The sequence below is a fragment of the Augochlora pura genome, chromosome 9 (genome assembly GCF_028453695.1).
Source record: "Augochlora pura isolate Apur16 chromosome 9, APUR_v2.2.1, whole genome shotgun sequence".
NCBI lineage: Eukaryota > Metazoa > Arthropoda > Insecta > Hymenoptera > Halictidae > Augochlora > Augochlora pura.
The window spans coordinates 14,263,916-14,285,209 of record NC_135780.1 but is presented as its reverse complement, the minus strand read 5'-3'; the positions used below and the strand labels follow the sequence as shown (position 1 = coordinate 14,285,209).

At 32.6% G+C, this 21,294-nt stretch overlaps 6 protein-coding genes and 1 long non-coding RNA gene across 15 annotated transcripts; 5 read left to right on the top strand and 2 right to left on the bottom strand.

The window, feature by feature from the left end:
• Positions 1 to 200: 200 nt before the first annotated feature.
• Positions 201 to 2,611, bottom strand: Cdc6 (Cell division cycle 6). 4 transcript variants are annotated; one of them, XM_078190252.1, is made up of 4 exons: positions 2,022 to 2,611; positions 1,014 to 1,943; positions 729 to 952; positions 201 to 648 (listed from the first exon to the last, which is right to left on the bottom strand). In XM_078190252.1, exons 1-4 carry the CDS (start codon positions 2,302 to 2,304, stop codon positions 415 to 417), a joined length of 1,671 nt encoding a protein of 556 aa, XP_078046378.1. In that variant the 5' UTR covers positions 2,305 to 2,611; the 3' UTR covers positions 201 to 414. The 4 variants fall into 4 exon arrangements, with proteins under 4 accessions (XP_078046378.1, XP_078046380.1, XP_078046379.1 ...); XM_078190254.1 differs by having other exon boundaries at positions 729 to 940; XM_078190253.1 differs by having other exon boundaries at positions 1,014 to 1,940.
• A 359-nt stretch (positions 2,612 to 2,970) lies between these two features.
• Positions 2,971 to 3,842, top strand: LOC144474924 (uncharacterized). Its single transcript, XR_013494798.1, has 3 exons — positions 2,971 to 3,129; positions 3,445 to 3,530; positions 3,690 to 3,842. It is a non-coding gene; the product is annotated as an uncharacterized LOC144474924 (long non-coding RNA).
• Positions 3,843 to 3,983: 141 nt separating this feature from the next.
• On the top strand, positions 3,984 to 5,052 carry Rsfs312 (ribosomal silencing factor RsfS-like protein, 312). Its single transcript, XM_078190961.1, has 3 exons — positions 3,984 to 4,380; positions 4,459 to 4,719; positions 4,797 to 5,052. Exons 1-3 carry the CDS (start codon positions 4,050 to 4,052, stop codon positions 4,991 to 4,993), a joined length of 789 nt encoding a protein of 262 aa, XP_078047087.1. The 5' UTR covers positions 3,984 to 4,049; the 3' UTR covers positions 4,994 to 5,052.
• A 65-nt stretch (positions 5,053 to 5,117) lies between these two features.
• LOC144475251 (uncharacterized) lies at positions 5,118 to 10,086 on the top strand. Of its 4 annotated transcripts, XR_013494840.1 has the most exons (7): positions 5,118 to 5,707; positions 5,791 to 6,262; positions 6,339 to 6,556; positions 6,624 to 6,763; positions 6,841 to 7,256; positions 9,767 to 9,839; positions 9,930 to 10,086. XR_013494840.1 is itself a non-coding variant. In XM_078190954.1 (6 exons), exons 2-6 carry the CDS (start codon positions 5,898 to 5,900, stop codon positions 9,768 to 9,770), a joined length of 1,143 nt encoding a protein of 380 aa, XP_078047080.1. In that variant the 5' UTR covers positions 5,118 to 5,707; positions 5,791 to 5,897; the 3' UTR covers positions 9,771 to 10,086. The 4 variants fall into 4 exon arrangements, 3 of the variants coding, with proteins under 3 accessions (XP_078047080.1, XP_078047079.1, XP_078047078.1); XM_078190954.1 differs by having other exon boundaries at positions 9,767 to 10,086; XM_078190953.1 differs by lacking the exons at positions 9,767 to 9,839; positions 9,930 to 10,086 and having other exon boundaries at positions 6,339 to 6,541; positions 6,841 to 7,748.
• On the bottom strand, positions 8,226 to 9,999 carry LOC144475254 (uncharacterized). 2 transcript variants are annotated; one of them, XM_078190960.1, is made up of 5 exons: positions 9,867 to 9,999; positions 9,667 to 9,680; positions 9,156 to 9,581; positions 8,939 to 9,079; positions 8,226 to 8,863 (listed from the first exon to the last, which is right to left on the bottom strand). In XM_078190960.1, the coding sequence occupies exons 3-5, from the start codon at positions 9,576 to 9,578 to the stop codon at positions 8,573 to 8,575; spliced, it is 855 nt and encodes a 284-aa protein (XP_078047086.1). In that variant the 5' UTR covers positions 9,579 to 9,581; positions 9,667 to 9,680; positions 9,867 to 9,999; the 3' UTR covers positions 8,226 to 8,572. The 2 variants fall into 2 exon arrangements, with proteins under 2 accessions (XP_078047086.1, XP_078047085.1); XM_078190959.1 differs by having other exon boundaries at positions 9,156 to 9,680.
• Positions 10,087 to 10,177: 91 nt separating the features above from the next.
• Positions 10,178 to 13,533, top strand: Rnmt (RNA guanine-7 methyltransferase). Its single transcript, XM_078190958.1, has 8 exons — positions 10,178 to 10,318; positions 10,409 to 10,910; positions 11,237 to 11,423; positions 11,488 to 11,738; positions 11,818 to 11,999; positions 12,075 to 12,284; positions 12,354 to 12,559; positions 12,632 to 13,533. Exons 2-8 carry the CDS (start codon positions 10,761 to 10,763, stop codon positions 12,709 to 12,711), a joined length of 1,266 nt encoding a protein of 421 aa, XP_078047084.1. The 5' UTR covers positions 10,178 to 10,318; positions 10,409 to 10,760; the 3' UTR covers positions 12,712 to 13,533.
• Positions 13,534 to 13,638: 105 nt separating this feature from the next.
• On the top strand, positions 13,639 to 20,340 carry Top1 (DNA topoisomerase 1). 2 transcript variants are annotated; one of them, XM_078190949.1, is made up of 12 exons: positions 13,639 to 13,885; positions 14,158 to 14,203; positions 14,674 to 15,049; positions 15,149 to 15,468; positions 15,550 to 15,701; positions 15,787 to 15,987; positions 16,063 to 16,230; positions 16,311 to 16,402; positions 16,800 to 17,773; positions 17,859 to 18,309; positions 18,391 to 18,540; positions 18,618 to 20,330. In XM_078190949.1, the coding sequence occupies exons 1-12, from the start codon at positions 13,844 to 13,846 to the stop codon at positions 18,718 to 18,720; spliced, it is 3,075 nt and encodes a 1,024-aa protein (XP_078047075.1). In that variant the 5' UTR covers positions 13,639 to 13,843; the 3' UTR covers positions 18,721 to 20,330. The 2 variants fall into 2 exon arrangements, with proteins under 2 accessions (XP_078047075.1, XP_078047076.1); XM_078190950.1 differs by lacking the exons at positions 13,639 to 13,885; positions 14,158 to 14,203; positions 14,674 to 15,049; ... (3 more) ...; positions 16,063 to 16,230; positions 16,311 to 16,402 and adding an exon at positions 16,569 to 16,703 and having other exon boundaries at positions 18,618 to 20,340.
• Positions 20,341 to 21,294: the final 954 nt, after the last annotated feature.

Below are 21,294 nucleotides of genomic sequence, written 5' to 3'. Positions count from 1 at the left end.
ATCCATACAGCGCCAATTAGTCCAGTGGTGAAACGTTGAAACTGATAGACAAAATTACGTACCAACAGTTTATGATGTTTCACCACGAGAAGCGCCATTGTTTGGTTAGCAGTTTCAGCGTTTTGCCACTTACTAATTGGCGTTGTACGAACCTGTGTGCATTTCAAGATAACGCCACCACCAGCACCAATAGTCAAAAATAGCGCTACTTTGAATTTTTAGAGATTGAACATCTGTTCAATATATTCCAATTTCCAGTAATACATATACCTTTTTATGTAACATGAGTGTAGGTGTATAAAAAGTAATAGATACAGTTCAAAATAAAATAGATAAAATAAAGAGACAAACTTGCCCAAAAAAACTATGTTGCGCCTTTAACTAACAAATTACATGAATTTTATATAAACATATTTATAAACAAGACACATCGTTAATGATTTCTGACATCATATTTCTGTTTTGTAGTGCGGCATCTAATTCTTCTTGATCCCATTCCAAATTAACTTTCGATAAACGAGGCTCCTTTTTAATCACCAACCTTAAGATACCTCTTGTCTCTATCAACGAACATAAGCTTACGAACTCGGACCCGTCGACCGCGTGAATATTTCGTTTCTTGCAAACCTTTTTGTATACTTCATGCAACTACAACAAAATTGCAATTATATAGATGATAGTTGAATATTTATTCACAGCTGGGTTTACTTCGCGTAAATACAACATACCCTTCCTATGGTCACATCCTTATTCCGTCCTTTATTTAAAATAAGCAAAAGAGAACATAATAGTAACTTTTGTTGCAAAGGAAACGTACTTTCTTCCTTTTCAAGGTTCTGAGAACCACCGTAAACTCCATTTAAAACAGCAACAACCTCCTTCAAGTCAACTACTTTATCTGCCGCCGACTGCTGTTTTTTAGGACTGCCTGTTTTTATTTCTGTAACACATACTTTCTCTATCGTTATTGTAATACAATTACCTTTCAGAATAAGCAGATAAAACAATAATACCATTGTTATTCGAAGGTTGTAGAACTTGTAATAATTTATGAGATTCTGTAATCTCTATCACTCTTCTACTTATATCTAAAGCTCTCCTAATATCTCCAGAAACTGCAGCGACCTTTCCAGCTAACATTTGCACTGCATTTCCAGTGAAAAGATCAGATACTTTGGCTTCGTTCAACCTTTCGGTTATTATATCACATATTTGTTGTTTGGTGTATGGTGGAAAATGCATTAATTTTGGCTTTAGCTCACACCTAGCCTGCAATCTTGGTAATATTCTGTCTGTTAAATCTAGAGAATTAGCAATGCCAACGAGAAGCAACTTTGAGTTCTGTATTACTGGCCATTCAAAAATTGAATACAAAACGGATTGATTCTTGGACTCCAGCTGATCCAATTCATCCAAAATCAGCAGCAACATTTTATGCTTGGAAACTAAATATTTTTCAATAACTGTTTTACAGTTTTTCCCAGACTTTGGAACAGATAAACCTAACTCCTGTACAATCTTGCCATAAATAGTAGCTGCAGATTTCATGGTTGTACAATTCACGTAAACTACTTTAAACTTTGATGTGAAATCAGGCCTCAAGATAAGCTTCGATAGACATGCTGTCTTTCCCGTTCCTGGAGGCCCCGAGATGTACAAGGAAGCAGATTTCTCGGTTTTTACATGCTCCTCCATAAAGTCTTGTAACTGAGACAATTCGGGTTCTCTACCAGGCAATGTTTCAGGTACTGAGCTATGTAAAGCTTTACGAGCATTACGATACATTTCTGAGCCAAATAATTTTTTAGGGATTAGCTTTTCCTCTTTATCTGGTGAAGATATTAAATGCAATTTATTTAGAAGCGTAGAAGGTGTTGAGGGAGATTTAATTTGCTCTGTATTTCCTATCCTCTTCTGTTTTGGTGGTGTGGATCCATGATCTTCTGAAATAAAAGTGAAAACGTTTGTCACCTGATATATTGATAGAAAGTTAATATCAATGATAAATTTTAGTTACATACTGTCAGATTCACTAGATTTTCGGACCCGTCGAGGAGTTCTGACGCTTATGCATTTGTCATTGACTTCCACGTTATTTTCGACCAACAAATTCTCCACATCTGAATCCGAATCGGATTCACTGCTACTGAAAGTAATCACCTTCTTCACTGTCGGCGTGTATTTATATGAAGTTTCTCTAGCAGTCGCATTACTAAAATCTTGTTTCGTAACGTCAGTTTTGGTCCCATAAAATGAACATTTTTTCCTTACATTAAATGGAATTGTTGTCTGGACGCTTTTCATTTCAATGAAATTTTCGTGTCAATAAAATTCTTAATATATAAAAATTTGATTTTTCTCGCAAAAAGCTTGTCCGTTGTTTAGAACGTGACCTCTTAATATTTTTACATTATCTTCATGCCGTAGGTTAATGCCACGACGTGTACGGTTTAAAATTTAATACTTAAAAATTTATACACGCATGCACTTTTAATATCACTCTTCTTAATGATACTGCTTCAAATTAAACTATAAATACTTCAGTCTATGTATAAATAAGCAGAGAAAATACGTTTATACACGTTCAACAATTGCAGCCTGATAGAAATTGACGCGGGAAGGTGCTTTAAACGCGGGAAACCGAAAATACGTGAACACGAAACGGTCTAGTATATGAGATCAAGAGTCAAATCAACTGTTTACTTTCGCGCGCAAAATGTCACATTTTAAACGTGTATATGATCAATACATCACATTAAATTTATTGTAACAAAATAAGTAGCATAAACATATTGTCATCTGCTGTTCTAGGCGCAATAATTCGAAATTACATTCATTTCACTGTATATATGTAGAATTTGTTAATCGTCTAATAAGTAATGTACAATCTAATGTTTGCGCACAACTCTAGTGACGCCCTCTGATAGCAGACATACAAATTACAGTGAACGACGTTTCCGGAGTTCCAACATTCCAAGTTCCAGTTCCATTTCCAACGAAACCAACATTTCTGTTTCTCTTCCATATTGGTATTAGAAGCCGAAGGAGACGGCGGACTCGAGAGACCCGCATAAATCGAGATAATCTAGAGGAATCTAGACTTCTCGTAAAACTAAAATGAGAGCGAAGGTAAGATTGTATTACTATTTTCTTGAATACGCTGATATTTTTCGGGATAAATTAATAATTATCTGTTTTTCGTGAAACTCGGCATACATTGTTTTCGGCTATGGTGTGCGTGGTTGCTTGATGTTATAGACGCAATGCTTTTTTATGGCAAGGAATTTATTTCTTCAGTATATTTAATACTTTTCGATATGTTTAATTAATTTGTCAGACGAAACATCTATTTTTTATACATCTTTTGCTGTAGAAAATAATTAGCATTGTAAATGATAGAACTCTACAAAGAGAGGTTAAGTAAGATTTCCTGTTACTTTTCAGTGGCGAAAGAAGAGGATGCGTAGGCTAAAACGTAAAAGGAGGAAGATGCGTGCGAGGTCTAAGTAGATTTTATATCTGCGATCTCTGTAAGTTTATAGGGTATTTTTCTGTTCTTTAAACGTGTAATACATTAATCCTTCAGTAGTTTTCCTAATTCCAAATTCGTTCCTGTCGTCAATATGTGTCCCCATATAATTGAAATCCATTGTTTCAAGCTAATTAAGTTTATCAAATATTTGTTTCAGCTGTAAATCTATAACACCAGACACAATCAAGTTTTATCATCCTGAGTGACGATACATCAACAATTGGACACTTATATTGTTTCTACGCAGAGAGTTCTGTTTTATTATGTACTTGTCTTGTATGGCAAAATAAACTTCATAAAATACATGAAAGATTCGTGTTTTTATCCAGTTATATTCAAAAATTGAATGCTATAATTTATCTATAAATAATAATAAACGACTTTATGCATGCTCTTGAAGTTGTACACAGTTCAGCATTCTGTGTAAATAGGCGGCATAAATGTTTGGTTAGCTAGGTTATACGTAGTACAGTATTACTGTAAGCATAACCTTACGTAGGTAGACACGTGTTACAAGATGCGAGGACGGTTGCAATCATATCTATTACAAACTAGAAAATTGCTTTGCGAATACTTGAAACCTCGCGTAAATAATGTGATAACATATTCCCAGTTGAAGCAAGTACGACATTTTTCAATAAAAGATGATACAGAGTTTAAAGGCACAGATAACTTGAAGAATAAGTCGCATAACCTATCAGGTTCATTAAGTGTCGATTATAAAGTTTTTGATGACAAAGATGTGCAAAGTATACAAAACGTTAGCATGGAAGAAAAAACTATCCAGTTGGAAGATTTACAAGCCGAAGAGGAGCATTATGACCCTTATGAGGGAATCAATTTGAAACGTAAGTCAAAATTGAAATACTCTTGAAAGTGAAAAAGATGTTTTAGTAGATACTATATATAAATAAAATATTTATTAGGTGGAGTTACAGGAGTGTATGAAATAGAAGAGCTAGTATCATTGTTGCATAGAGAAAATGCTAAGAACATTTTTGTGGTATCAGTTCCTTCAGAAATGTCATACGTTGATTACATGGTCATAGTTACAGGGATATCGCAAAAGCATTCAGTAGCTCTGGCTACTTTCGTACGTAAAGTATATAAGTTAAAAATGTGTAAAACAGATTTTATACCAAAAATTGAAGGAGAAAAATCGAAGAATTGGGTGGCTCTGGATCTAGGTATATACTCTTTCCAGTTAGATCTTATAGATTTATAAAATACCTGAAAAATAATACTTATATTTTTTATTTTACAGGTAATATAGCATTACACATTTTTTCAAAATCTGCAAGAATATTGTACGACTTGGAAACATTATGGACTGTTGGTATTGAATATGATAGTCACAATAAAAAAGATGCAGATGCAGATATTATGGAGCAATTCAACCAATTTTTGTCTGACATGGATCCCATTGATGAAAATGATACGAAAAAATATGAGAAGAAATAAAACTATGTTAAAAGTTTACATTGTCGTTTTAAATACATAAATATATAACTGTAATTTCACATACTTGTAAGCAAGTTTTCAACTAAAAGATTTCCAACTTTTATGTGCAGTTTTTGATATGTAAACCTGAATGCAGTATATGCATGCATTTATACATTAAACAATAAATGTATACATATACATATGTGATTTGTTTACAGGCTGCATGTATGTTTTAGTAGATTGAGGTTCTCTTTTCGTACACATGTACGTGCATATATGTATACTCCTATAAAGGAAAGTGGTCCTCCCACTCCCTTCCTCACGCTAGTTTAATGATTGTCCTTTCAACAAATCGCTCAGGGTGGCGTCCATATCTAAAGACGCTTTATCACGCATCGGAGAAATGAAATCTTATCGAACTATCCATTCTGTTTTACACACTGACTAATCGTACGATAGATTTGATTCGCATTGCAACCTTCAGTTTCATATCTCGTGCGTCAATCCAAACGTGGTTATAATAATCTATACTCTACAAGTCTGTAGCAATCAACACCCCTAAAGTTTACTTAAAATTTATAAGATAAGAAATAAATTCCATATCGCATCTAAAATAAAACATATTCTTCCATTAAAACATCTGTATACCTACATACGTAATTGATTTCATTATAGAAATAACGTTGTCTTACCTTGTGAATAAACAGAGGAATTAATTTCAACGTTATTTGGGTAATGTATACTAATTTTTCAAAGCGTTTATTTTTTGAACAAAATTACAACATTACGCTACATTTCGTTATTTTCTTTTTTAGCACATTCCATGATTAGAAAATATTTAAATGGACATCTAAATATTGTAACAAATACCTATAAGCAACAAAAAATGAAATGGTGAAAATAATTTATTTGATCTTAAAAAATGGCAAACGATACACAGTCAGTTTGTAAAAAGAAGTCTACTCGTTTTCTACAAGTTCCTTTGAAGTCAACAGAACAGATTTATTTTGTGTTCTTGATCCCAACATTGATTGCTTGTTTTGTGTATATAATACACTTCTCCGCTGATCTGGTAGTCGCAATACAACATTTTAGAGAAAATAATCCGATATGGGGATATTGTACTATCGGTTTCATGTATTCGCCAGCAGTCATGTATTTTATACTGACTGTTTCGAGGCCAGATTGGTGGATGACAGATGATGATAAATTGGCGAAAGGAATTTTTGTTTGGTTCTGTCTTCAACTGTGTCAATTGATTGGATTCGTCTTCTTTTCACTATACAGGTACTACTGTGTTACTTCCTAATTCCATTTTAATATCACTCTGTTTTGTTGGAGTAATTAATGATTTTTTATCCAGATATGCAGGTTTGATTGTATTATCTGTGGATGCTATTATGTTATCTGGCAAGGAGAGAACTAAGACTCTAGATATAGCAGCTGCACCAGCAGCCATAGAACTATACCTCTTTCTACAAGCTTGGTTCCAGGCAGTTCCACAAGCTATCTTCCAAACACATTTACTCTTCCGTGAATCATCATTTCATCAGAGTCACCAATCTGGTACTTTTATACATGGTATAATATGGTTACTTTACAAACATGAAAATAACAGTAATTGTAACAAATACTTTCTCCTTTGCAGTTGTTATTAAAGTGCTTTCCATTCTTATGTCCGTTGTGATCGTAGCTATTCAAACTACCTCTTTTCAAAGGTTTGAAAGTCAACGCGTTAATGGTAGAAAATTGCCATGGGCAATGTGGTTAAAAAAATACTGTGTTCAGGTAAACTAATATATTTTGTACGAATCTTAACAGGTTGAATTATTTTTTTTAAGTATTTATTTTATTTATATACTTAGGAACTCTGTGATCTTGAAGAAAAAACTCCCCTAAAGTTATCTGATATAAAGGAGGAGGACACTGTTCATGCAAATAATGTTACAGAGAAATTTAAGGAATCTAACAAATCTACAAAAGAAGATGAAGATGAAGATGAAGATAAGAAACAAACTGATTCTCATGTCTCTTTAGATCGTCAAATATCTCTAACTCCTCCGCTACCACCAAAAAATGTGCAAATCGTACCACCTCCTACACCTTTGCGAGGAATTACCACAGTGACACCTTTACCTGTTCCTGATCTACCAGCTCCACCGAGACCAGATTCGATATATACAGTAGCAGAAACCGAATCTGAAAATGTACTTACTAAATCTGAGACAGAAACAAGCAAAGGACCAGATATCTCGCAAAATTTAAAAATTCCACAACGAAGGTATACAAAAAAGGGTTTAGAAGAAGATGATCCCATAGGGAAATTCTTATGCTTCTTATGGTGGTTTTGTTTTATTCTAGCACGTATACTTGCTATTACTGTGTTCTATGAATTTTTTCCAGTTTATCTAGCTATTGTAATGACTATACACTATGGTATTATGTTGTTATACCTTTTCTATTATACAAAATATTATGACGCCATTAGCTTTTTTGTTAACTTATGGTTGGGACTAATTTATATAGTTTGTTTAATCGAGTACAGAATCAAATTTAAATATGCAGATAAGTGGTTATTACCATACTATGTCTTCGTAATACTACAAAATACGCTTCTAACATTAGTATGGTACTTCTATGCAGACGGGAATGGATTTTGGTATTCTTATATATTTTATACAATATTTTCGAGTATGGCGCTATGTATTTCATCAACGGTAATTTATTGCGTTCTACTTAAACCAAAGAAACGTAGAATATATACCAGTTGACAAACAATTAATATTATTTTGTGGTAGAAGATACATTGAAATGTGATTTTAAAAATGCTTTAATCTCTTCTTAGATTGCATCAACGTTTTTCGTATTTACGTAAGCTTTGTTCGCAGTTTAATTTGCTATGCAAAGATGCATTAAACAATTGTTTTGTGACGTGATCGTAAAATAGTTAATATAAGTATAATTACAATAGAATTTTTGTAATGTAAAATTAGGTATATTAAGGACTGATATCAACTACTAGATAATATGTTAAAAATGTATTTATCGTACAGTGTACTATAAATTACAGGTAGCTATATTTATGTAATATTTATAGAAAATTGATTCTTTTAAAAAAGTTTTACAAATAGTACATTCGGCAGCATTTGTTCTAATCTGCGAATTTTACACTTGTACAGTAGTATTTACAGTACGATGCATTTATATACAAAGATTAATCTAGATATCTATATGAATACTTATAAGTATTAAAATATAAAGAATATTTGTTACATATATGTATATGTATATATATATATATATATATATTTATATACATATGTGTGTATATATATATATATTTTTTTTTATTTAGTTTTGAAGACTTCCTATACATTCAACTGAAATACTTATTGTTCGATTGAAGCAACCTAAAGAATAAGTACATCACATCATTTATATCTCACTGCTTAATCTTCTCAGAAAAATCGCTTCAAAATTATGTATTACCGTGGCGGCTATCTTTTACGTTCATCAACAGAGAACTAATTAATTACTTGACACTTTGTGTGTAATACTTAATGTGGCCCTTGATGGTAAACGAGTATGACATGTCTGTCATACATGTATATTTGAATCTCTGTGAAGGTTTCCTAATTGTGCTTCAAAAAGTATGTCATTTAATAATTTCTCAGCTATAATTCTTTGGTCTAATCTCATATTCCTAAGTTTTGCTGCTACATTTCGTCCAATCGCATCAAATTCATCTTCCATTAAAAATGAATTGTTGTGTGATATCTTCAAAAGTTCATTAGATTCGGCTTCTTCTGACTTACGTCTCCGAATTAATGGAGATTCACTCCATTCATTGGATTGATCGAAAGTTTCTTCATTTCCTGGTTGATATTCCTAAATAAATACAGTTTTTAATTATTATGAAACATTAATTTCTGTTTTATGCAGTTTTACAAATAATTCACTTACAGCTTTATAACATTTTCTGTACCCTCGTTTTGTTCTAACTAATTCAGGACACTTGTCAGCTGACAAATCAATGTAAATCATTGCAGGTTTTCTTTGATTCGATTTGCATTTAATTTTATCGACCATAAATGGGTGTACCCTCTGTAGAACACTTAAATTAATGAATATAAAATCGTTAAATCAAAATGGCAATATTCAAAATATTAAAATATCTTACTTTAATATGGCTTAAAAAATTTCCTGTGGACTTCAAATTTCCGTTTAAGTGTTTCTGACATTGTAAACATCGCACTGTAACATTGGTATCTTCTACTCTAATTACTGTAAAAAATTCTCCATCAAGAATAGCTGGCAATCGAATTGGAGTAAGAGTCATGCTTTGCTGAGTGTTTGACTGTATCTGTGAAATCTGATTCTGCTGGTCTTGATGTTGTTGTTGTTGTTGTTGTTGTGACTCTTGTTGTTGATGATGTAAAGTAGAAGCTTCATGATTTTCTTGATTCTCTACCTCGATACTTTGAGAAGAACCTTGTTCGCTCATTGTTTGTGATATTTCTCGTTGTTGATTTGTAGTATCGATCATACATGTGTCAAAAGATTCAATCTTTGTCTCGTACCTTTGCGCAGGGAATGTATCCATGATCTTGTGATACATGTAAAATTGACTATATATAGTGAACAAATCCAGTGAATGGTTTAATAGTTTGATTAATATATTTTATACGTACGATTCTTCAAATACCTGTAAAAAAATTATCAATCATAATTTTTGCTGGCAACAAAGTAAAATTGTACTATTATTTATCTTGGTTTCTTATTGAATTTTAGATAAGCTGTTAGATAAGGATGTCATACACGTAACAAATCTAGATCAGATAATAGATGAGACTATGCAGAATAAGTAAAAGAAATTTCAATGTTTACATACCAACTTTGTAAAATAAAGCAATTTTAATGTAACGTATGTATGTATAAATTTTCTGTTGCACAGCTTAATATATCTTCACAACAATGAAACTTTCGGTCCATCTCTTCAAATATGATTGATTCATCCCCGAAGGCTGAAATATATCGTAAGATACGTACATACACTGTAAAATCACTGTACTTGGTAACACTGAAGTAAATAAACTGTTGTATATAACATACATGAACATATATACGTGGAGGTACATATATATGTATGCAAAAAACTTTCAACGTTGTGTATTCGAGTGCATATTTATTAAAACACATTTCCTCTCGCAAGAAATGATATACATATATAGACACATAATGAATATATTATTACGTATACATACGTATGTTAAATGAACTTGCATCTTGCTTTTTCCATAATTTTTGTATTAAAATCGTGATTTATTGTCCAAAGAATCTCATGTGAATATCAAGGCTGTATTTCATGCGTAAATTAAAATGATTAATGAAAAAGAATTACAATGTTTACAAACTAATTCACTTTCGTTGCAGGGTAATTTTATAAAATACATATCACGTTGCTAGCATTGATAATTCCAGTCCGAATCCGTTTATACATATTGGAATATGTGAAGCAATACATACGTATGTATCGAAGCCTCGCAGCTTTTGGCTTCTGTTAGTGTAGGCGCTGCGATCGTTGCGTTATAACCAACAACGTGTTTCGAGCTTGTTTTCAAGATTGTTATAAATATTATTTGTTTTTATTTAAACTTGGAATGTTGTAATGTTCCATACAACAGTGTTCACGGTACAATATCCTCTAGTGTATAGCACAAGCTTTCATTGAGAGAGTATAGAAATTATATTATAAAATTCTGCTGAGATTATTTTATATATCGAAATGTCTGCCTCTGGTACTGAAACAACAAAGGAGGCCAAAGAAAAACAAGATGATACATCAACACAGCAAGAATCTGCGAAGCCATCAGTTGAATCTAATTTACAGCCGTCTAGGGCTGAAAAAAGGAAACTAGAAACAGAATTGTTGAAGGCAATAAAATATAATCATGGATATAATAATATATTTTAATAAAAAATTATAGAGAATGTTTGACAACTGATGAGAAAAAATTTCAGAAACCATTTGTCATATCAATATTAGATGAAAATAAAAAATAAAAAATATAAAAATAGCATAACATTCACAAACAGTGTTTTGGTGGCTCAAAGATGGTTTTAATTGTTAATAATCAGAAAAAGAATCATCTCTTCAAATTTTTTCCCACCTGTTGTCTAATACATTTTATATGTTTATGTAGTATTTTATTTTTGCATTAAACACCTTCTTTTCAATAAAATTTAATTTTCAAATTATAGCAAAACAATACTCCCTCAGACTTATCGAGTGGTAGCAGTAGACCCACTAAAATTCTTCGTACAGATCATACGATAGTAGTTGCAAAGCATTACAACTCCATAGAGGATGCAGGTCTTTCTACCAGGAATCAAAGTCGTATTCTATACATGAGGAACTTTAACAATTGGATTAAAGGCATGCTCATATGTAAGTCTAATTTTTATATAGCTTAGTTGTTATTAATCTGTAGTAAAAGGAATTTCAATTACAGCTGAATATATCAACAAGTCAGGTAAAGTGCATGGGTCTTCTTCAAGAGTATTAGACATATGTTGTGGAAAAGGAGGAGACCTAATGAAATGGAGTAAAGCAAATGTAACGCACGTGGTTTGCGCTGATTTAGCTGAAAGCTCTATTGAACAATGTCAACAACGATATAATGACATATTAAACAGAAGTTCAAATGTCAGAGGATTTGATCCCATATTCACTGCTGAATTTATAGCTGCTGACTGTACAAAGGTATATTTTTTTATAAAAAAATCTAAATCCTCCATTTTATATCTTACCTATGGGAATTCTCTATAAAGAAGAGTTTCAGGTTCGTTTAAGGGAAAAATATAAGGATCCTAGTATACAATTTGACTTGGTTAGCTGCCAGTTTGCATTACATTACAGCTTTGAATCATTGGAACAAGCAGAATGTATGTTGAGAAACGCTAGCGAATGTCTTAAAACAGGAGGCTACTTCATTGGGACTATCCCAAACACATATGATCTAGTGTATGTTTATCTTAGTTGTGCTAACAGTGGCAAATCAACACTAAACACCTAATCTATCTTTTTTTCCTTAACTAGTTCTAGGTGGCAAAAGGTTGATGGTAATAAATTTGGAAATGAGGTTTATACTATAGAATTTTTATGTGATAAAGAAAAGCCACCATTATTTGGTGCTAAATATAACTTTCATCTCGAAGGAGTTGTCAATTGTCCAGAGTTTCTTGTTTATATACCGTTGCTTTGCAAAATAGCTACAAAATATGGTTTAGAATTAGTGAAATTTGAAAGGTAAACGTATATATTGCAACGAGATAATGCACGAAATGTTACATAAATTGAACATGTGTTAATTTACAGATTTGATAACTATTATGAACGTATGAAAAATGAAGGTAGATCATTGCTTGGTAAAATTCAAGCTTTAGAGACATATCCACCATATCATGGTGTGCCACTTCTTGGTCAGCCTACACGGGACTATCAGCACGCAGTGCAATACATGCAAAATTTGCCAGGTCATCGTAAAATTGGCACTTTATCGAAAGCAGAGTGGGAAGTTATTTGTTAGTATAAAAACATCATTTGTCTTGCATATGAAAAGTAATATTGTTCTAATGTTATTATATTCTTTTCAGCGCTGTATGCTGCATTTGCTTTTAAAAAGACAAAAATTGTAATGAATAATGAGAAAAAACTAGAATCCGTAAAATCATAAAAATTAAGAACTAATTAGGAACTAAAAATGATAGAGATAGTTTGAAGATTTTAAATAACTCATTATAATTGACTTTGTATTGTACAAACTAGTCTGTTGCTGTAGAATTACATGCACTCGTAACTACAGCACACAGTTAGTGAAATTTTATATGATAATTTTTAATGAATTTCAACCGTCACATATAACGTGTGACTGTGATGTGTTCACCTGTACGACTGTATAAAATATAATTTATACATACTGTTTATATAAAGGTAAAATTAAATCAATTTATGAACTTGCTTACATAACAACACGATTGTATAAAGTATTTATCGTACATTAATATCTACTCAATAATTTGAAGTATACCCACTAAAACCCACAGAATCTCGTTTAGCAGCTAAGATTAATAGCTATCAAATTGATAAGAAATAAATGTTATAGTTTTTCTGTATTTAATTTTCTATTAAAAATTGTATCTGATCAAAAGCTTTCTTGGGCGCAATAAAATTTAACGGAAGTACATTATGATAATAACAGGCTATAATTATTGCGCCATCGCAGAATTAATATATAATTTATTGTACCGGTACAACACATTTCAACCGTTCACATACGAAGACTAGCTCTGACTTCGATACTGTTCGATTTCAAGTCGTCTAGCTGTAATTGAAGTCCTTGCGACGTGACGCACGACAAACAAAATTTGGATGCTGTTTTTTCAAAATTAAAACGATATTCAACCGATGTCGGACCCGATTGGATCCATATATCGATAAATATATGTTCTGAACGTTTCTCATCGAAAACGTACGTATTTCGTTCATATTGGTTTATATCCAACATTACTGAGACGGAACATGAACGAATGGAATAAACAGTTACAATTTGCGGGACGAAGGGTTATATCGGGAATCGAAGAGGCGGAGTCAATGGGACGCATGCGCAGTTAGATATTTTCGATACTTAGACTGGGTCTCCTATACAATACGCTCTATGCGTTGGCTCCGTCTGCAGTCTGCAGTCTCGCGCGGAGTGTATAGTCGAGTAGTGACCGACTGTTGTGTGTGTTCCCAGTTCTCTTTACTTCCCTCGCTTCTGTTAGACCTCGCGTTACCAGAGTCTATCAGTTGCGTTTGCACGAGAAATGGAGCTCGAGCAGTCAACAACGCAATCGAATTCCGATTCAGTAAGTAACTATTTCGTGCCTATTCGTTTCGGTGCGTTCACCCACGTGCATAGTTTTTCGATATTTCGCTTTGGAACGCCGCTTTCCTCTTGGACACAAGGCATAGCCGCAGACGCGAAATTTTTCTAAGTCCCAAAATGGCGTCTGCGACTAAGTCCTACCTGGCTCGCTTCGCATCGTCAGACGTTAAGTCCGATAGTAGCACTAGCCTTTATATATGATGCGTCGCTCTTGTTAAGATAACATTTTGATGCAAATTTCATCGTTTTCAGGAAAGAAAGACCAAGGAAATCAACAATGTGACTGGAAACCACAGCGGTAAGCCCTTTATTCGCGTAGTTTAACATACGTGATCTGATATAGACGAGATTGGAACTTTGCAACATAAAAGCTAAGTTCGACGCGACGATCAAAGACCTCGAGCTGCCAACAACTCGACCGGTCTGACACGTGTTTAGATTCTGGCGAGATGTCCGAACAATCTGATCTTTTTTGCGGCTCGAATTTTATTATTATTACATTTTTCAATTGACACTTGTTTGCATTCTCTGTTTCGAAATTTTTCAAATCCTCGCCCTTTATGCAGAAATCTCACAAAATTTTCAAATAATTAGATGGAATTCAGATTTTTAAAAAAATTTTAATTTTCTAATTTAACTAGTTCTTGTAAAAACAATTCATCTATTAAAGTATAACAAAATTGAATATCTAAAGTTCACTGAAATAATTCATCTGTAGTATATATGATCATTTTGGTGATTAAGATACTATATTTTGCAAATTCCTAGATACTCATATAAATGGCATGTCTAATGGATTCGATAAGAAAAGAGAACATAAATCAGAACATAAGGATAAAGACAAGGAACGATCCCATAAATCAGATCACAAAGATAAAGAGAGGAGTAAGGATAAAAGCCACAAAAGTGAACACAGAGATAAAGACAAGGACAAGCATAAACATAGCTCCAGTTCTGTTAAGGATAAGGACAAACATGACGGTAGTAGCAGAGACAAGGATAAGGATAGAAAGAGTAGCTCATCCTCGAGCAAGGATAAAGAGCATAAGAACAGCAGCTCGTCTAGTAAGGACAAGGAGAAGGATAAAAGCAAAGACAGGGAACATCATCACAAATCTAGTTCTAGTTCCAAGGATAAAGACAGGCGAGTAAACTTAACTGATTTCTACTTTGGAAAAAACAACTCTCCTTTTTATTTCTTTTAGCTTCAATTTTAATAAGACATATATTAATGTAATTGTAGGCATCACAGTAGTTCCAAGGATAAGGACAGTTCCAGCAAAGACAAAGACAAGAGCAAAGATCGGGAGAAGGATAAACACAAGCACAGTATAAGTTCAAGTACGCGAGACAAGGATAAAGATAAAAGCATATCCAAAGACAAAGAGAAGGAAAAGAAGCATTCGTCAGAAAAAGATAAGGAAAGGCATTCAACATCCCATACAAATGACAAAGAGAAGCATCGTTCTTCTGAGAAAGACAAGGATAAATATGGTTTATCCAGTAAAGATAAACACCGCCATGACAAAGACAAAGAACGTCATCGACACGACAAAGAAAAATGTTGGTTACAGTTATTTCGGATCTAGTGGCTAAATTGTGTGTCTCTTTTATTATATTATATTAACATTATTTGTCTTGCAGCTAAGCATAAGGAAGAGAAGGATAGAAAGGACAAGGAGAAGGAAGAAATTAAAGTAAAAGAGATGGCAATTGATGAAAAACCTAATCATATACAATGTGGAGATTTTCAATTTGTAAATGTAGGCTCCACTATTAAACAAGACATCAAAGAGGTACAATATGTGACTTTACATTTTTGTAATTGTAACAAAGTATTGAATAACAAGCTATCATTTTGAGCTGAATAATACTTTGCAGGAACCTGTTTCACAAATTGAACCAGAAGATGATGACGACAGTGGTGGAGAACAACCATTATACATTAAAGAAGAAGAAGACGAAGAAGAGCCCGTTAATGACGCCAGTATGGATTCGACTGATGGAAATGATACAAGACTTTCAGATCTTCATAACACGACTATTAAAACTGAGGACGACTCGGATGAAGATATGCCTTTGGTGAGTAAAATGTATACATTAAACGTTCATACTACTTTATTCAGTATATTGTACATGAAATTAAACGTTGAATAGAGTGCAAGATCTATGACTTCCACAAGTATTAAAAGAAGTCTCGAATCTGACGAGGAAGAAGAAGAAGATGATCTGCCACTTTCAGCACGGAAAAAGCCTAAAAAATCTGAAACAAAGACGAAAAAGAAGAAGCGAAAGCATGGAGACGATGAAGACGAAATTGAACAAGTAATGTTTTCATTTGTACATATTTCTCAATGAAATAACTTCATATTTAATGATTTTAAAATATATAATCAATATTATAGAAGCCAAAAAAGAAAGGAGCAAGAGCGTCGAAGGGAGAAAACCCAAGTCCGCGGAAGAAGAAGCAAGAGGAGGAACAGGAAGTTTGGAAATGGTAAAGTTCATCGTTTAAAATTCCCACGTTTATTTAGTACTTAGAGTTGTGCGACCTAACCTCAATTCAGTGTTCGTGCAACGTTAGGAGTAGAATGAAATTGTGTAATATGGTGATAGTAAGGTTATTTGAACAATGATTAGTTGCTATATTAGTGTAAGAATAATTTAACAATGTTTAATATTATTTCTAAGTTGACACTATTCGTTTCTGGAACTTTAATACGTAGTTTTAACAGAAAATTAAAAACTCGCGTTGTAAATCATAAATGTTTCACATCATTGAGGTTAAGTTATCTGAGGTCTTTATTATTATCTATTTCTTAGCTGTTTTAATAATGTTACGGCAACTACTAAAAGAGAACAGATAAATTATAAAGAAGAAATAATCTGCCTAGGTGGGAAGAAGAAAAGAAAAATGATGGAACGAAATGGACATTCTTGGAACATAAGGGACCTGTATTTGCACCTGCCTATGATCCTCTGCCACCTGACGTGAAGTTTTATTATAATGGTAAGGAGATGAAATTGAGCCAAGATACAGAGGAAGTTGCCACTTTTTATGCACGTATGTTGGATCATGATTATACAACGAAGCCAGCGTTCAATACCAACTTCTTCCATGACTGGAGAGAAGTAATGACAGAATCTGAGAGATCTAAAATTGTTGATCTAAGTAAATGTGATTTTAAGCAGATGCATGCGTATTTCCTTCAAAAGAGTGAAGAACGAAAAGCAATGACAAAAGAAGAAAAGCAGAAAATAAAAGAAGACAACGAAAAGACTCAGAAAGAATATGGTTTTTGTACTATTGATGGACATAAAGAGAAAATAGGTAATTTTAAGATTGAACCTCCTGGTTTGTTCAGAGGCCGTGGTGAACATCCTAAAATGGGTAAACTGAAGAAGAGAGTCATGCCTGAGGATATTCTTATCAATTGTTCCAAAGACTCCAACATACCAAAGCCACCATCAGGCCACAAATGGAAAGAGATTCGACATGATCCTAATGTCACATGGCTTGCTTCTTGGACTGAAAACATTCAAGGACAAGTGAAATACGTCATGCTAAATCCATCGAGTAAACTGAAAGGAGAAAAAGATTGGCAGAAGTATGAGACTGCTAGAAAATTGGCACAATCTATAGATAAAATTCGTGCTGAATATAAGGAAGACTGGAAAAGTAAAGAAATGCGTATAAGGCAGAGAGCTGTTGCCTTGTATTTTATAGATAAATTAGCTTTAAGAGCTGGTAACGAAAAGGATGAGGATCAAGCAGATACCGTAGGTTGTTGTTCTTTGCGAGTAGAACACATTTCATTACATGAACAAAAGGAAGGAAAGGAATACGTAGTTGTATTTGATTTCTTAGGTACGTTGAGTTTATCTTTCATGAAAACAAATGTATATATCTAATTAGTTTAGTATGTAGCATATACATATTAATGAATTTATAGGTAAAGATTCAATAAGGTACTACAATGAAGTGCCAGTAGAAAAACGGGTATTTAAGAATTTGCAACTCTTCATGGAAAATAAATCACCCGGTGATGATTTATTCGATCGTCTCAATACAACCGTCATGAATAAACATTTGAACGAGTTGATGGAAGGTCTTACTGCAAAAGTATTCAGAACATATAACGCGTCATGGACACTACAGCAACAATTAGATAAATTGACAAATCCTGATGACACTGAAGCGGAGAAGATTTTGTCATATAATAGAGCAAATAGAGCAGTTGCTATCTTATGTAATCACCAGCGTTCAGTGCCCAAAACACATGCGAAATCTATGGAGAATCTTAAAACAAAAATAGATGCAAAGAAGGAAGCTATAGCTGATGCAGAACTTGCGGTGAAGGATGCCAAACGCGAAGCTAAGCATGGTTCTGTAAAAGAGAAAGTGTAAGATGCATTTATTTATCAGTCATTCGGTATTTAGAAATTAGAATTGTATGTTATTATATATTGTGCATTACCTTACAGTGTATATGAAAAGAAAAAGAAAACCCTGGATAAATTAAAAGAGCAATTAACAAAATTGGAGGTGCAAGCAACAGACAAAGAGGAAAATAAAGAAATTGCATTGGGCACCTCCAAACTGAATTATCTTGATCCTAGGATTACTGTTGCATGGTAATTGTTTCGTTCAATATTGTTGTTACAAAGTGTAGTCTTCTCGGTAGTAAAGCATGTGATTTTTAACATTTTAGGTGCAAGAAAAATAATGTCCCTATCGAGAAAATTTACAACAAAACTCAAAGGGATAAGTTCAGATGGGCAATAGACATGGCAGGGCCGGACTATGTCTTTTAACCCTATGAAGAATCGGTTATTTTACAAAAAAATAATTCCCACTGATTGTATTTAGTAAATTTTTCGTTTTAATAATCAGGAGAAAAATAATGGTATAATTTTTTATATTTACAAAATGATAAAAAGCAAGAGTGCGGGGACATATTTTATATAGGACACTGCGTTGAAAATTTCGATGATGATATAATAATCAGTGTGTAATAACGATGCATATTCGTAGCTCTAGGATTGATCGTTTAGCAATCATTGCGTTAAAAAAATTTAGCGGTCGCATTCGCATGTAGGCGTCGTTTTAATTGACCTTACAATTATCAAACACAGGAATTTGATAATTTGATGACACAACTTGAAATCCATTAGATAGAAATTTCTGGTGTGTGTGTGCGTGTGCGTGCGCGTGTGTGTGAATTATTAGAGAAGGAAATATGAAAACAAGATTCACATAAATGAACTAAATTTAGAGGCCATATGCTATGTATGTATGAATTACTTCAATAGTACAAGAGATTTCATGACCTCTAAATTTAGAAGTGTACACAATTGCACAGGCTGTTGCATTGTAAATAGAATTTATTCATTAAAACTTTGCCAGCCGATGAAGGAAAGGAGATGAGCGTATGTGTATTAGATCGATAAAAAATTTAACGCGTCTGCCAAACGAGTAGTTAATTTTATATTCGTTTAATCTGACTTTTCTTGTAAATGTATAATATCATCAGTGGAAAGTCATTTATGTACATCGTGCATTACAACGTTCTAGAATGTCTAGAATGTATAGAATGTATAGAATATTAGAGGCACGCGTTTTACGCGATTTTTTTAGTACCAAATTTATTAAAAACAAAATTTTTGTTAGCAAACTGAATTGGAATATATAATGTCCCAAGAGATAATTATGATATAGTAATGTATTTAAAAAGTAGATCATCGCTTCTAGCGATTTATGTTTTATAAAACAATGTTTAGACTATAATAAATGTGAACACAGTGTATCTTTAACTTTTTTTTTTAATATTTGTACACATACGAACCTTGTATCGCCATGATAAGCTTTTCTACAAGAAAGCTGTTGGTTTTAATATTTTAAAACCGCTCTTGTCACGCTCACTTAGCAATAAGAAATTTTAAAGCGAAATTAGTTGTGTTCGAAAATTGTGCTCGACGAATGATCGATGTGATTTTAATAGATATTGACACGTCTTTGGTAACAAGATATTTAAATCAGTTGCAATAGTTTCCGTAATTCTTAATTTTAAGGAAGATAAAGAATATGTTTATGTGACTAATGGGACTCAAGTTACATATGGATGTTTAAGAATATGAAATATTTCACACTAATTTGTTATGAGTATAAGTGAACCATACTTAGAATAAATCGTGCTATTGTCTATTTATCTTGGAATGTGAAACGGCGACGAGTGATACTTTTTCATCAAAATAACTTAAAATGTTATTCATTCTGAATATGTCATAGATATTGATAATAGAAATTTACTTATGTTTCTAACGTCTTGTATCTGTTTTATATTATTGATTGCTCGTCGCTGACAAACTATTCCTATGACTATGTTGTATACATATAAATATACTCGATTATTTACACCCATAATTATATATGGTATATGTATATATATATGTATATATATATGTATATGTATATATATATATATACATATATATATTTAAAAAAATTACAATAACAAGATTATACAACTGTATAATTAGAATGGTGGTTCTTTAAACTTCCCATTTATTGCACAGGTATTGATTGCACGTTGACTTACTTTATTTGAAAGTATATGGCATAATTTTCAAGGAAATCTATCGTACCTATTGTAATAACTATCGTTATTACAATCATCATCATCATCCACCATTATCATTCATCACTATCATCATCACTTCCACCAATATTACTAAAGACCACTATTCTCATAAAACTGCCAATCATTGTACGATTAATTATATAATTTAATAGTCTGACATGCTACAGAACCAGTTTCTCAGATTAGATATAAGTTTTGTATACCTTAAAAATTCTAACTAAAATTCATAGCAGCTAAACAAATTAATTTACATAAAACTCATCATGTATTACTGCTTAGAAATACAAAGATATTCAATTATCTGTTGATTGATATTAATATTATGTACTTTATCTCATATTAGTAGTAAACGGATACTTTTGGTGGGAAAAACTGGTACTGTATGATAGACTGAATGTTAATTTATATGACTTAAGTAGACTGAATTTAAGATACACATGTATACATATGTATATCGCATTCTTAACTTACATATTGAAATTATTTGCAATATAGGGATTAGCAATTACTTAATATTATAGATTACTAAAACGAAATATGCAATCAGAGAGTAGGCCTTTGATATCGAATGTTTTATGCACGTAACGTCAGATGATATAACATTTTTAACTTTTACAAACTGTGAATGGCAAGAAAACGCAATCGATATATCTAGTACAATGTGATCTGTGCACAAATTGAACGTATATGTACATTTCGGACATTACCATTTCTATACGATGCTAGAATAATAAAACTTATAACGACG

Coding starts and splice junctions, on each gene's coding strand:
- Cdc6 (XM_078190252.1), bottom strand. CDS start 2,304: ATGAAAAGCGTCCAGACAACAATTCCATTTAATGTAAGGAAAAAATGT. Junction 1,944..2,021: donor AAAATCTAGTGAATCTGACA/GTATGTAACTAA, acceptor CTTTTATTTCAG/AAGATCATGGATCCACACCA. Junction 953..1,013: donor ACAACCTTCGAATAACAATG/GTATTATTGTTT, acceptor CGATAGAGAAAG/TATGTGTTACAGAAATAAAA.
- Rsfs312 (XM_078190961.1), top strand. CDS start 4,050: ATGCGAGGACGGTTGCAATCATATCTATTACAAACTAGAAAATTGCTT. Junction 4,381..4,458: donor TGAGGGAATCAATTTGAAAC/GTAAGTCAAAAT, acceptor AATATTTATTAG/GTGGAGTTACAGGAGTGTAT. Junction 4,720..4,796: donor TTGGGTGGCTCTGGATCTAG/GTATATACTCTT, acceptor TTTATTTTACAG/GTAATATAGCATTACACATT.
- LOC144475251 (XM_078190952.1), top strand. CDS start 5,898: ATGGCAAACGATACACAGTCAGTTTGTAAAAAGAAGTCTACTCGTTTT. Junction 6,263..6,338: donor GTCTTCTTTTCACTATACAG/GTACTACTGTGT, acceptor TTTTTTATCCAG/ATATGCAGGTTTGATTGTAT. Junction 6,764..6,840: donor TAAAAAAATACTGTGTTCAG/GTAAACTAATAT, acceptor TTATATACTTAG/GAACTCTGTGATCTTGAAGA.
- LOC144475254 (XM_078190959.1), bottom strand. CDS start 9,593: ATGTATCACAAGATCATGGATACATTCCCTGCGCAAAGGTACGAGACA. Junction 9,080..9,155: donor ATTTTTTAAGCCATATTAAA/GTAAGATATTTT, acceptor AGTGTTCTACAG/AGGGTACACCCATTTATGGT. Junction 8,864..8,938: donor ACAGAAAATGTTATAAAGCT/GTAAGTGAATTA, acceptor GTATTTATTTAG/GAATATCAACCAGGAAATGA.
- Rnmt (XM_078190958.1), top strand. CDS start 10,761: ATGTCTGCCTCTGGTACTGAAACAACAAAGGAGGCCAAAGAAAAACAA. Junction 11,739..11,817: donor TAGCTGCTGACTGTACAAAG/GTATATTTTTTT, acceptor GAAGAGTTTCAG/GTTCGTTTAAGGGAAAAATA. Junction 12,000..12,074: donor CCAAACACATATGATCTAGT/GTATGTTTATCT, acceptor TTCCTTAACTAG/TTCTAGGTGGCAAAAGGTTG.
- Top1 (XM_078190949.1), top strand. CDS start 13,844: ATGGAGCTCGAGCAGTCAACAACGCAATCGAATTCCGATTCA. Junction 14,204..14,673: donor TGTGACTGGAAACCACAGCG/GTAAGCCCTTTA, acceptor GCAAATTCCTAG/ATACTCATATAAATGGCATG. Junction 18,310..18,390: donor GGTTCTGTAAAAGAGAAAGT/GTAAGATGCATT, acceptor ATTACCTTACAG/TGTATATGAAAAGAAAAAGA.